This window comes from Odocoileus virginianus, chromosome 5 (assembly GCF_023699985.2).
Source record: "Odocoileus virginianus isolate 20LAN1187 ecotype Illinois chromosome 5, Ovbor_1.2, whole genome shotgun sequence".
Taxonomy (NCBI): domain Eukaryota; kingdom Metazoa; phylum Chordata; class Mammalia; order Artiodactyla; family Cervidae; genus Odocoileus; species Odocoileus virginianus.
Genome location: NC_069678.1, coordinates 8530095 through 8543818, shown reverse-complemented (window position 1 = coordinate 8543818; position 13724 = coordinate 8530095). Strand labels below are relative to the sequence as shown.

The 13724-nt window shown below is 36.0% G+C and overlaps 1 protein-coding gene across 4 annotated transcripts in view; it reads right to left on the bottom strand.

The window, feature by feature from the left end:
• The window catches only part of SNX27 (sorting nexin 27), a 77431-nt gene that overhangs the window by 15703 nt on the left and 48004 nt on the right, over positions 1-13724 (bottom strand). For all 4 annotated transcript variants that reach the window (XR_002310029.2, XR_002310030.2, XR_002310031.2 and 1 more), the window contains exons 4-7: positions 12281-12345; positions 10368-10472; positions 7365-7443; positions 3965-4128 (exon numbers count right to left, since the gene is read on the bottom strand). Coding sequence is in view for 1 of the 4 variants with exons in the window: in XM_020874344.2 (XP_020730003.2) it covers positions 3965-4128; positions 7365-7443; positions 10368-10472; positions 12281-12345 (413 nt within the window). In the remaining 3 variants the exon portion in view is untranslated. The remainder of the gene's footprint in view (positions 1-3964; positions 4129-7364; positions 7444-10367; positions 10473-12280; positions 12346-13724) is intronic.

The following is a 13724-nucleotide window of genomic DNA, read 5'->3' as shown; positions in this document are numbered from 1 at the left end:
AATTATAAATTTTAAATACATACAGTCTATTGTGTCAACTATACCTTAATAAAGCTGTTTAAAAAACTGAAGAAATAGGAGAGTTCAAAAAGTTTTGGGGTATGAGACACTGATACAAAAACAAAAGCTTTTCTATCTATCCACCTAAATGTTTCATTCTGTTGTTGTTTAGTTGCTAAGTTGTGTCCAATTCTTTGTGACCCCATGGACTATACAGCCCACCAGGCTTCTCTGTCCATGGGATTTCCCAGCCAAGAATACTGGAGTGGGGATTACCATTTCCTTCTCCAGGGGATTTTCCCGACCCAGGGATCAAACCTCTATATATATTGGCCGGTGGATTCTTTACCACTGAGTCACCAGGGAAGCCAGCCTTACTTTTGCTTTACAGTTTTATAATTCAAAAAGTAATTTCACAAGCTCCGCTTTGTTTAAAGTTTGATACTGATTTTTTTAAAAAGTGAAGTACTACTATTACCCTTTAACAGATCAGAATACAGATTTTAATGAAGCTATGTTAAGTATTTACCCAATGGAGAGCTTGTACTTACTTGAACCAGATATTCTCACTTCCAGAAAATAATTTTTCTACTCCAACAACACAAAGAAAAAATATTCCATTCATAACTGTAATAAAAATATAAAATACTTGGGAATTAATTTAAGGAGGCCTATGTGATCTGATGGCTCAGATGGTAAAGAATCTGCCTGCAAGACAGGAGACCTGGGCCGCGTGCGTATGCGCACGCACACACAAACACACACACTGAATATTACTGAGCCATAAAAAGAATGAAATAGTGACATTTGCAGCAACATAGGCAGACCTAGAGATTATGACACTAACCAAAGTCAGTCAGAAAAAGACAAATGCCATGTGACATCACTTGTATGTAGAATCTAAAATATGACACAAATAAACATATCTCTGAAACAGAATACACTCACAGACATAGAGAATAGATCTGCAGTCACCACGGGAGAGAAAGGATTGGGGGAGGGAAGAACTGGGAGTTTGGAATTAGCAGATGCAAACTATCATATAAAGGATGAATAGATAACAAAGTCATATTATACAGCAATGGGATCTATATTCAATATCCTGTGATAAACCATAATGGAAAAGAATATGAAAAAGAACATGTGTATATACATGTGTAACTGAATCACTTTGTTGTACAGTAGAAATTAACACAATTATAAATCAACACTTCAATAAAATGAATTTTTTAAAAAATATGCTCAATATCACTAATTATTAGAGAAATGCAAATCAAAACTGCAATGAGGTATCACCTCACAATGGTCAGAACAGCCATCATTAAAAAGTCTACAAATAAGAAATGCTGGAGAGGGTGTGGAGAAAAACAAACCCTCCTACACTATTGGTAGGAATGTCAATTGGAGTGGCTACTGAGGAAAGTAGTTACACCAATCTTTGCAGGGGTTCCAAAATCACTGCAGATGGTGACTGCAGCCATGAAACAAAAAGACACTTATTCCTTAGAAGAAGAGTTATGACCAACCTAGACAGCTTATTAAAAAGCAGAAACATTACTCTGCCAACAAAGGTCCATCTAGTCAAAGCTATGGTTTTTCCAGTAGTCATGGATGGATGTGAGAGTTGGACTATAAAGAAAGCTGAGCACTGAAGAATTGATGCTTTTCAACTGTGGTGTTGGAGAAGACTCTTGAGAGTCCCTTGGACTGCAAGGAGATCCAATCAGTCCATCCTAAAGGAAATCAGTCCTAAATATTCATTGGAAGAACTGATGCTGAAGCTGAAACTCCAATACTTTGGCCACCTGATACAAAGAACTGACTCACTGGATAAGACCCTGATGCTGGGAGAGACTGAAGGCAGGAGGAGAAGGGGATGACAGAGGATGAAACGGTTGGATGACATTACCAACTCAATGGGCATGAGTTTGAGTAAACTCTGGGAGTTGGTGATGGACAGGGAGGTCTCGCATGCTGCAGTTCACAGGGTCGCAAAGAGTCAGACACAGCTGAGCAAATGAACACTGAACTGAAGAGAACTGTGGAAACCAGTATGGAAGTTCCTCATAAAACTGAAAGTAGAGCAGAGTTACCATATGATCCAAAAATTCCACTCCTGGGCATATATATGGAGAAAACTAATTCAAAAAGATACAAGAACCCCAATGTTCACTGCAGTACTATTTATAAGAGGCAAGTCATGGAAGCAACCTAGACGTCCATGGATAGATGAATGGATTAAGAACATGTGTGTCTCTGTGTGTGTGTGTGTGTGTGTGTGTGTGTGTGTATGTGTGTGTGAGATAAGAGTATTATTCAGCCATAAAAAATAATGAAATAATGCCACTTGTAGCAACATGGCTAGACTTAAGAGATTATCATGTTAAGTGAAATCAGACAGAGAAAAACAAATATCATATGATATCATTCATTTATATGTAGAATCTAAAATATGATACAAATGAACTTCTTTAAAAAACAGAAACAGGGGACTTTCCTGGTAGTCCAGTGGTTAAGACTCCATGCTCCCAATACAGGGAGCATGTGTTTGATCCCTGGTCGGGGAACTAAGATACCACATGCTTACCAAAGGGGAAAGTGCAGGGGATTAACTAGGAGTTTAAGATTAACAGATACACACTACTATATACAAAATAGGTAATTAACAAGGACCTACTATTTAGCACAGGGAACTGTACTCAATATCTTGCAATAAACCATAATAGAAAAGACTATGAAAAAGAATACACATATATGTAAAGCTGAATTACTCTGCTGTACACCAGAAACTAACACAACATTGTAAATCAACTATACCTCAATAAATTTTTTTTTAAAAAGATGGAATAAATAACAACAGAAAAACAAAGCTAAAAAGAGGTGAAAGTGGTTGCCTATAATAGGAGAGAAGTGGGAATAACTAATATTTTTCCTAATAACCTGTGTAGAACTATTTGATGCTTTAAGCTCTATGGATGAATAGTTTTGATGAAAATTTTTTTAAATTTATTCTTTTTAATTGAAGGATAATTGTTTCATTGTGTTGGTCTCTGCTATACATCAGCATGAATCATCCATAGGTAATACATATGTCTCCTCCCTCTTGAACCTCCCTGCAATCTCCCAGCCCATCCTACCCCTCTGGGTTGTCACAGAGCCCGTCTGAGTTCTTGAGTCACACAGCAAAGGCCCACTGGCTGTCTGTCTTACACATGGTAGTGTGTGTGTTTCCATGCCACTCTCTTCAGCCACCCCACCCTTTTTCCTCCTTCTGCCTCCCATGCCCGTAAGTCTGTTCTCTATGTCTGCGTCTCCATTGCTGCCCCGCAATTAGGTTCATCAGTACCATCTTTCTAGATTCCATATATATATATACATTAATATTTGATACTTGTTTTTCTTTCTGACTTACTTCACTCTGTATAATAGGCTCTAGATTCATCTACCTCATTAGCACTGACTCAAATACGTTCCTTTCCATGGCTGAGTAATATTCCATTGTATATATGTAGCACAGCTTCTTTATCCACTCATCTGTCGATGGACATCTAGGCTGCTTCCATGTCCTAGCTATTGCAAATAGCACTGCAATGAACATTGCGCTACACATGCCTTTTTCAATTATGGTTTTTCTCAGAGTAGTGGGACTGTTGGGTCATATGGTAGTTTTATTCCTAGTTTTTAAAGGGATTTCCATATTGTCTGATGAAGATCTTTTTGAAAAAGTACATAGCCCCATAATCTTCATTTGCTATTGCTTTAAAAAATAATAATACATTTTGAACTCCAGGATATCCCCTTCTTAAACTTATCTTTTGTGAAATGCAACAGAACATTTTACAAATTTAACTAAAATCTAGGAGGCAAAACAGCTTACTCAAGGATTTACACAGGATTGGCAAATGACCACTATATACATACAGAAAAAGAAATCAGGCCTCTCCAGGGAGATCAATTTACCTACCTGATGAAAGAAGTATGTAACAGCAAGGTCATTGTCATTTAAGAGGATTTCTTCTTCTGTCGTAAAAAGCCACTTTCGAATGGTCAAGCAGGTACCTGGCACAGCTGATGTGTAATTCTGGACGTAGAGTTTATGGGGAAATTCATTAGGTGCCAGCTTACGCACTAGAGAGAAGACAAAACAAAGCAAGCCAGAGTGAGAAGACACATAAGGCATTTCCTTAGTATAAACTGTATAAAGCAGACAAGAATGGAGCTGATCATTAACCAGGATATCAGCTTAGACCGTCAAGAAGCTCTGCCTTGGGACCACAAAATATCCATTTTTCTAGCCAAATCTATGCCTTCTAATATGACTAGCCAGTTGAGCCTCAAGCTAAATGAAATCTCTCACCTGAATGACACACCCTTCAGTTAACATGCTGACTCCGCAGAGAGCACCTACTCCAAAGTCAGTTAAAATATCTGATCCATTATTGGGCAAGTTATGGCAATGACCACTGAACTCTTTAAAGCAAGTCTCCCCTTTTATCCAGCTATAGTGCATTTTATTTACTTATGGTGCTTTTATTGTGAAGAGCTGAAAGACTCTCCCTATCCCTCCACAAATATAAGACATTCATCAAAGTGAAAAGTGTCTTCTGGGTAGCATTATTTCCTCTTCCTAACAATGCTCAAGCAAGATAAAACACTACCACTTTTAATTTCTATACTGTTTCTCTGGAAAAAGGCTAAGTTCTTTCTCTTGATATTTACTGTCTTTATATAGAGATACCAAGGGAACATTTCATGCAAAGATGGGCACAATAAAGGACAGAAATGGTAAGGACCTAACAGAAGCAGAAGATATTAAGAGGTGGCAAAAATACACAGAAGAACTGTACAAAAAAGATCTTCATGACCCAGATAATCACGAAGGTGTGATCACTTACCTAGAGCCAGACATCCTGGAATGTGAATTCAAGTGGGCCTTAGGAAGTATCACTACGAACAAAGCTAGTGGAGGTGATGGAATTCCAGTTGAGCTATGTCAAATCCTAAAAGATGATGCTGTGAAAGTGCTGCACTCAATATGTCAGCAAATTTGGAAAACTCAGCATTGGCCACAGGACTGGAAAAGGTCAGTTTTCATTCCAATCCCAAAGAAAGGCAATGCCAAAGAATGCTAAAATTACTGCACAATTGCACTCATCGCACACGCTAGCAAAGTAATGCTCAAAATTCCCCAAGCCAGGCTTCAACAATACGTGAACCGTGAACTTCCAGATATTCAAGCTGGATTTAGAAAAGGCAGAGGAACCAGAGATCAAATTGCCAGCATCCGTTGGATCATTGAAAAAGTGAGAGAGTTCCAGGAAAACATCTATTTCTGCTTTATTGACTATGCCAAAGCCTCTGACTGTGTGGATCACAACAAAATGTGGAAAATTCTTTAAGAGATAGGAATTCTAGACTACCTGACCTGCCTCCTGAAAAATCTGTATGCAGATCAAGACGCAAAAGTTAGAACTGGACATGGAACAACAGACTGGTTCCAAATCGGGAAAGAAGTACATCAAGGCTGTCTATTGTCACCCTGCTTATTTAACTTATACACAGAGTACATCATGAGAAAGTCTGGGCTGGATGAAACACAAGCTGGAATCAAGATTTTGCCAGGAGAAATATCAATAACCTCAGATATGCAGATGACACCACCCTTACGGCAGAAAGCAAAGAAGAACTAAAGAGCCTCTTGATGAAAGTGAAAGAGGAGAGTGAAAAAGTTGGCTTAAAACTCAACATTCAGAAAACTAAGATCATGGTATCTGGTCCCATCACTTCATGGCAAATAGATGGGGAAACAATGTAAACAGTGACAGACTTTATTTTGTTGGGCTCCAAAATCACTGCAGATGGTGACTGCAGCCATGAAATTAAAAGACACTTACTCCTTGGAAGAAAAGTTATGACCAACCTAGACAGCTTATTAATAAGCAGAAACATTACCAAAAAAAAAAAAAAAAGCAGAAACATTACTTTGCCAACAAAGGTCCATCTAGTCAAAGCTATGGTTTTTCCAGTAGCCATGGATGGATGTGAGAGTTGAACTATAAAGAAAGCTGAGCACCAAAGATTTGATGCTTTTCAACTCTGGTGTTGGAAAAGACTCTTGAGAGTCCCTTGGACTGCAAGGAGATCCAACCAGTCCATCCTAAAGGAAATCAGTCCTGAATATTCATCGGAAGGACTGATGCTGAAGCTGAAACTCCAATACTTTGGCCACCTGATGCAAAGAATTGACTCATTGGAAAAGACCCTGATACTGGGAAAGACTAAAGGCAGAAGAAGGAGATGACTGAGAATGAGATGGTTAGATGGTATCACCGACTCAATGGGCATGAGTTTGAGTAAACTCAGGGAGTTGGTGATGGACAGGGAGGCCTGGTGTGCTGTAGTTCATGAGGCAGCAAAAAGACGGACACAACTGAGTGAACTGAACTGAACTGAAAAGCTTAGAAAAGAAGGATAAGATTAGAATCCTAGTGTCCTGCTTCCTTAGCAATCCTTTGCAACATTTATATCTGCCTATTAGACTACAGAGAGTTGGGAAGACAATAAATAATTGAGAAATAGTTGCTTTAGAGGGAATCAAAGTTGTTCTACCTTGACCTGCGACAACAGGTCAAGGCGATGACAATTCAGGGCGATTCAAATCTCCCAAACTCTCTCCCTTTCCAGAATGGGGAAATTCTGATCTATTGATATTATCTGTTGTTTCTGGCCTTACCCCTATATATGTATGATGTGGAAAAAACCCATAAACCATTGGAAATCTGTCATTTAAAGAAAGCCTTCTGACTTCCTCCCCTTTGTGGTCTCAATGAAACTGTTTCTAGCTTTTATAAAATAATATGTAAAAGAAAATCTTTGTCACCATGCAACAAAACTTCCTAGAAAAAGGATACCTGTTTACACAGAAACTTAAATACATGCATTAAAGCAAAGTCTTTTAATCAGTGTATCTCTAACTCCTGAAAACAAAAAGCTATTCTTAAAAATCTACAAAAAGCATAAAGAACACTAAAACAAGTTGTAGTTAAATAAAATCTCCTTTTAAGGTGGTTTCATTAGAATATATTAATTTTGAATCTCTGATTTTAAAAAATCTCATGAAAATATCTGCTTCAGTGCTGGGTGCAAGTAATCAACAATGACAGAAGAAGAAAAAGGCGATCAGATACCTAGACTTGGGCTTAATGGGATTTGTCCTGTCTGCTTGTTAGAAACAGTTCCAATTAGTGGGACTGCCCTGTATCTTCAATATCTTCTTCTCTAGGCCAACAGTTTCAATCTGACAGCTTCTGGGATATTACTAGAATAAAATATTCCCAAACTTAGTATCAGTCACTGGCACTTACCAAAGGAATGATTGATCACTTCAAATAAGGCAAAGTAATTCACTGTCGTACTGTCCATGCCAACCTTTGCTGCAATTGCCTAAAGTGTAAATGAAATACATTAGTTTTAGGGAAACTAAGCACAGTTTCATGGGGCTGGGAAAAGACAGGTGTATGCATGAGAAGCAGGGAGAAGAGAAGGGTCTTAAAGAGAAGGGTCTTACTATCTTGGTTTCACATAAACTAAATCCATGGACCACAGCTACTCTTCTTTGTATATATGTATTGCATGAAATAAAAGGGTAAAAATACCTATAGTAGTTGACCCAAATAGCTATGATCTCTAAATACGAATTTTAAAGCTGATTAATAGTCTCTCCTTAAATAGCAGCTTTGCTCTCTGAAATGTAACTTCATCTCATAAGGGTCTTTTTTAACAGCACTTAACAAGACATGTGCTTCACAAAGACAAATTTTAAGAGGAAAATAAATTCTTATAAATATCTAGTCTTACACATTCAGCCTACATTTTAATACAGGCTGTTACCATACAAGATCTATATCTTTGGTTCTTGAGCTTAAAATACTGGTTATCAATTTTGTTCATACTTCACAAATTATTCTTGTTTACTGTTCAGATAATCCATGTTTCATGCTTGGGACCTCCATCTCCTAAGAATTATTGTCATTCTTATCCTCATGAAAAAAGCAAAACGTTAGAACAACAAAGACACTTTGAACAAATATCAGTTCTTCTCTCTATAAATTAAGGTCCTAACATGACAAATAAAAACAAATTAAAAGATCCATATGCAGATAAAAGAAAACTGAAATTCCATACAAACAACAACAAAACACAAAGCAAAAAACACAATCTAGTAGTATCAAAATTCCTTTTCAAGGTCAATCCCAAAATGTATAAATAAGATGTTAATTAAACAAGAAGAAACTGTTGGGTATTAGTGTCTCAGTAAACCAAACAGAAGTATATCCTTCTTCCCAGATCTGCTCACGAAGCAGACCTAGGGTCATCCCTGAAGTGAGGTAGAAATTGGAGACTGTAAGTGTTCTAAGTTACAATTCTATACTGCACCGGACAGAAACTGATACCTTCTCAGGATTTGGAAAATGGCTTATAGCTAGAAGTCTCAGTAATTGGATAAGGAGAAAACTGAAAAAAAATTAGACTTTTGTAGAGAAATATTGAAAACAAAACATCAGTAAGGTATATAAAATTAATGTTTTCCTTGTAATCAATCTACCATTTTATAATTTCTGAAATACCTCAGATTCTGTACATACTCTTTGCCATGGTATACAGTAAATGTTTGGGGGATAATTTATTTGCTACAAAGTAGAAATAAGCACTAATATCCAAAAACCTGCTAGTCTCTCTGAAAACCTTTATCAAATCAAGATTAACAACCAAAGAAAAGGCCTAAAAGAAACAATTATACCCAGCACCTGGATCATGATCTTTAAATACCATTCCTCACTGAAAGGAAACAGGACTCCTTGGGGAAATGGCTGATTCTAGATTTAGTATAGGAAATATACAAAGATGAGCCCAAAGCATCTTGTTATACCAAAAAGCAAGGATGCTATCATAAACAAATGAACTGCACCAAAAAAACCCACAGGAGCAGACATGAAGGAGCTTCCAGTGACCAAAGACAGAACAATGTGAGCACCAAAAAGAAAACTGCTTTTGATTAAATCATACTGAGTACCTAAAAAACCACATGATACTAAAAAAAAAATCTCATTGGATATCACTGGAATCAATAAGGGCACCATTTCTTTATACCACAAATTGGCAATAAAAGGGAAGAATTACATATTTATCTCCCCTTCCCCACAAACTGTATTTCAGGATACCAAATAACCTTCGTTGATAAGGGAACATTCTTATAGAAGAATTCTAGTTAATAAATGTGAAGACATGAGAGAATTGGAAAATCAGCATTTTGCAACCCTTAATAAAATCACTGGTTACAACAGCTATCATCAGTGAAAAACTCAATGAATAAAAAAATCGGTGGAGTAAACAATGGAGATATCAAGTTATTACCACCTAAACCTACTAATTAATCACTAAAAGTGGATAACCAGATACTGTGTTCCTCCTGTTGAGAAGTAATACGAAGTATATAACACAGATTACGAAGTATTCCTAACAGAAAAGCTGAATCTAATCGAGCCTCTAGAGCAAAATTACATTTATAGAAAATATAAGGCAACAGAAAGACGTATTAAATGATATAAATAGACAAAAGAAACAAATGGGTAAATTCAGAATGTGGAACATTCCATAGGACACAGAACCAATTTCTGCAATAAAGCAAATAATCCGGGGCGAAAAGTTGGGGAAGGGAAGGGAAGGGAGCCTGCCCTATATTAAAATAAACATAAAAACCAAATATCACATGAGGACCTTGTTTAGATCCAGATTTTAGCAAACCAATTGTAAAGAATCATTTTTAGACAACTGGGAAAACTTGACTATGGATTTGCTATTAGTTAATACCATGCAAGTAGTTAATTTTTTAGGCTTGATAATGGTTTTGTGATTATGTAAGAAGAATGTCCATATTTTTTAGAGATGCATACAGAAATGCATACAGGTCCAATAACATGGAATTTGTCATAAAATATTTAAACAAAGGAAAAGGAAAACTGGATATGTAACACAAATGTGGCAAAATCTTGAGGATTATTAAATATGAGTAATGAGAACATGGGACTTTATGGTACTATTCTATTTTCATGTACATTATAAAGTTTTTACAATTAAAAAGAGGGGGTACTAATCACAACCAATACGACCTAAGATATTTATTGCCTTTAAGGAAGACAAAGTACTTTCAAATTAATAATAATCAACATCAACACTAGCAGCTAATATTTAATAAATTTATTACATGCCAGATACTCTAAGCACTTTATATGTATTAACTCATTTAATCTATCTTTCTCAGTTTTAAACCAACCAATGTCAAGTCTACTTGTTCAAGTTTAATTTACCTGATATACTTGGTCTGTAGTACTATTCTTTTTAACCCTGACTGTAACTGTCGTTCCATCTGGTAATGCTACTCTCAGCTCTACATCGGACACACCATTGTAATTCTGGGGAAAAGACAGAAAAAGAATTAATTAAAAAAAATTATGACCCAGTATATCTTCACTCTCCTTGCAACATGCTAGCTAAACAACAACCTAAACTTGTGATGGAAAAAAAATGAGTTTCAATGAAAAGGGGAAAAAAGACATCTTATAAATCAATACATTTACATTTTATAAGTCAGTCATAAAGCTAACTTTCGGCTCCAGCAAAAGTTAACCTTTAAGAGGAACAGGAAGGAAAGAAATATGTTAAACTCAATGTGTTCATATCCAAAACAGAAAATTTGTGTGAAGCAGTCTAGGTCAAACACAGATGAAATTTTTGGCTTACTTTCAAACATTCAGAACTCACAAATGAGAAAAGAAAACAACGAAAGCAGTAGTTTCAACAAATAATCTCTGGTTTTAAATGGTCAGGCATGGGCTTCCCTGGTAGCTCAATGGTAAAGAATCCACCTGCCAATGCAGGAGACACAGGTTTGATCCTGGGTTGGGAAGATTCCCTGGAGGAGGAAATGGCAACCCACTCCAGTATTCTTGCCTGGGAAATCCCATGGACAGAGGAGCCTGGTGGGCTACAGTCCATGGGGTCACAAAGAGTTGGACACAACTTAGCAACTGAACAACAACAATACCAGACTGGCTCAAGTGAAATTCTAAGTTCCTTTCCAGACTCTGAAATAATCACCACACCTCTGAAAGGAAAAATTGATGAAACTCAGAAATCTGCATTAGTCTGATGTACAATTTTCTTCAAGCAAAGAGTAAACAATTTTTATCCTCCTTAATTTAAAAGAAGTCCTTTTCTCTTACTGCTTTTTATAAATTTACACATTCCTCTAAAAAACTGTGACCTTGTAATTTTTACTACAGAGAAACAACTATTTACTAAATACCACTTTTTAAAAAGTAAAATTGCCTAAAATCATCCTAAGCATTACTTTGTTATAAGCTCTTGTCTGCAATAACTTATAATCCAGTTGGGAAAATAAAATATATACATATAAAATAATCAATGAATAACATACTAGTACAGTAGCATTACACAGTCATTTGTCTATTCAATTAGTATTTATTAAGCACCTACAATATGTTTGACATTGTGCTAAGGCACTGGGAATATAAAGATGATCAAGATTTAGCTCTTATTCTGAAGAACTAATGTACAGCATGGTGATCACAGTTAACAATACTATTTCATATGTCTGAAATTTGCTAAGGGGCAGATCAGAAGTGAAGAAAGGAAGGAAGGGAACATGGAAGGATGGAAGGAAGAAAAGAACAAGAAGGAAGGGAGGAAATAGTAATGAGATGATAAATATGTTAACTTGACTACAGTGATCATTTCGCAACTTATACAGATATCAAAACATCAAATCATATACCAAAATATATACAATTCCTATTTGACAATTATGTCAAAAAGCTGAAAAGAAAACAATTAAGATTTAGCTCTTACCTACAGGTAGCTCATACTCTAGTAAAGTAAAATTATAAAGTGATAACCTGACTATATGTATAAAAAATTAGTGAATGAGATAGCAACAAGGTGACAATTAAGTGGTACTGACTGCAGAAATTCTTGGTGGAATAGAAAATTAATGACGTGAACATCAGGGAAGCGGTCAAAGAGAAGGTGGACCTAACACTAGGACACGAAGGATAAGCAGAACATGTAAAAAAAAAAAAAAAAGAAGTTGAAAAATTAGTCATTTGGAGAATTTATGGCAATTCAATCCAGAAACAATAACTTCAATTTTCCCCACAAGGAGCCAAGAGGGGAATAGTTACTGTAGTGGGTATTCACCTACCTCATCTGATTCTGATAGAAATTCCTGCATGATGTCACTTTCGCCAATGACTCGTATTGAGCACACTATAGAAAACAAAGATAAAATCTGGCATGAGGCCCTAAAATTAAGAATATATAGTCAAGAACCTATCAAGATTTAAATATAAATCATCAGTAGCAGGCAATGCTGAAGTAGTATGCCATTCATGACACATGGTATTTTAAGGCACAACAAACATTTACATATTAAGTAGAACTGAGGAATAACAGGATGTACAAAGATACAGCTTGCTAAAAACATTAAACATAGACAAAGGAAGTCACTCATAAAAGAGAAATAAAAGTTCAATAAATCCAACTTTGATGGCTTGTGTTAATAAGCCAGAGAACAGAGCAAGAGCATGGACAATTAGGAATGTATCAAAAACAAAATTAAAATACAAAGAAAAATATCTATTTGGCATAGGAGAAAGTCAGTAAGAGAATCATTAACATTTAAAGCCACTTTGGAAAAAAAGGGGTAATCAAGTATTAAGCTGAGTACATCTTTTCATCTAAGTTTAACTTCAAAACAACTACAACTGAAAAAAAAAGAGAAAAAGAGAAAAGGAAGGAAAGGAAAACAGGCAGGTAGGCAGGTAATCATCTAAGAGAGTCAATTTCCTAACATTCTCATGGGGATAATAAATTACACAGCTGATTTTACTTCATTTTATTAAAAAAAAATTGTACTCTTTTTTTCATTTCCCAAGGGCTGTGTTTAGAGGTCATTCCACGTTAGAGAAGTTAAAAATAGATGAAGTTTAACTACCTTCTATGGAGGAAATGGTTTTTCTTCAGGGAAAGCTCTCTACCAAAGTTTTAAAAAATTCAACTAGGTCAATTAGTTCTTCTACAAGGACACAGAATTACTAAATACCACATAAGACCATTATTCTATTAAATAAGTATTTTAAAGAAAAAACTTGCACGCCGAGCAAATTCTGTAACTCTATAATATTATCAAAGCAAGGTCTCCTCTCTGAGCCACAAACAGAACCATCATATTTAGGAGATTCGTGTCATCTCTCCCTGCCTTTCTAGACAAATGAATGTCTCAGCTTCCACATCCAAAGATTCCTAATGTCTTGTCTGCAAGTCCTGAGATACTAATAACAAGTTAGTTTTAATATTTCTACCTATAGCCTGATAAGAACAAGGGGACTTTAGCTTACTTACAACTCAGCAAACCTGTCCAAAAGGAATAAGGAGTTTTCAAGTAGGCTATCACTTTCGTAAAAATGTCTTAAATACCTAGCTTCCAAATAAATTTAGCATGTTGAGTGTGTATGTGTTTGCTGGCAAATAATATAACCCTACAAACAAAGGTCCTTAACGTATAAAAAAATAATTATGCATTTTTTTATTGTTGTTAAGTGTTCAGTGAGTCAATAATATAGGCTATCAACTGCTGTACTGAACAG